Source organism: Condylura cristata, unplaced genomic scaffold, assembly GCF_000260355.1.
Source record: "Condylura cristata isolate star-nosed mole 26May11 unplaced genomic scaffold, ConCri1.0 scaffold00225, whole genome shotgun sequence".
Classification (NCBI taxonomy): domain Eukaryota; kingdom Metazoa; phylum Chordata; class Mammalia; order Eulipotyphla; family Talpidae; genus Condylura; species Condylura cristata.
In genome coordinates this window covers 10,149-10,955 of record NW_004567326.1, presented here as the reverse complement: position 1 = coordinate 10,955, position 807 = coordinate 10,149, and the positions used below count along the sequence as shown (strand labels likewise).

The window sequence follows — 807 nt, the reverse complement described above, 5'->3', positions numbered from 1 at the left end:
CGCCCGGCGAGGCCCCTCCGCCCCGGATCGCGTGCTAGCCCGCCCTGGCCACGGCCTCGTCGGGCGACGCGGGCCGGACAGTGACCCCACGAGGCACCTGGGCCAGTTGCACCCAAGCCCTTCGGACAGAGAAGACCCAAGCGCCGCCCGCACCGGCCTGCGGGGAGGTGAGGGGTCCTCCCCCCGCCTCCGTGCCCCCCGCGGCGTCTCACCCTTCTTCATGCACGAGGGCACCCCCGGCACCCACGCGGGGCGCCCCGCACGGTCGCTGAGGCACTGGATCTCACGGCTGCCGTTCATGACGAAGCCGGGGTCGCAGGTGACGTGCACGGTGTCGCCCACCAGGTGGGGGGGCCCTGCCCGGCCCAGCGCCTGGCCATGCCTCACCTCCGGGGCCGGGCAGTGCGGCGGCCTGGGGGCCTCGCACCGAGGCGGGGAGCCGCTCCAGGAGCCCAGGCCCCCCACGCCGCGGCCGCAGCGCAGCGTCTGCACCCCCACGAGCGAGAAGCCCGGCTCGCAGGCGTAGGTGACCTCGTGGCTGTACAGGAAAGGCCCCCTCTGCGCCCCCGTGGGCCGCCCGTGGCTGATGGCTGGAGGGGGCGGACACTGGACGGCTGTGGAGAGCGCGAGGCCACTCAGGAGGCGCCCGGGTCCCTGCCGCGGCCCAAGCACACGGGCCCCAGGCGCGGCGGGAGGCGCCCCAGCCGAGTGGGGGGCAGCAAGGTGCAGGGGCGCAGGGGTGCAGGGGCGCAGAAGAGCTGGGCGTGGGAGCTGGCTCAGGGCAGAGCAGGCGTGCGACCGGGCGAC

The 807-nt window shown here is 76.5% G+C and overlaps 1 protein-coding gene across 1 annotated transcript in view; it reads right to left on the bottom strand.

Annotated features, from left to right (window-relative positions):
• The window catches only part of CR2 (complement component (3d/Epstein Barr virus) receptor 2), a gene marked incomplete at both ends in the record, with an annotated part of 13,570 nt that overhangs the window by 2,765 nt on the left and 9,998 nt on the right, over positions 1 to 807 (bottom strand). Inside the window, one exon of the mRNA XM_012734963.1 lies at positions 213 to 583. Coding sequence (XP_012590417.1) covers positions 213 to 583 — 371 coding nt within the window. The remainder of the gene's footprint in view (positions 1 to 212; positions 584 to 807) is intronic.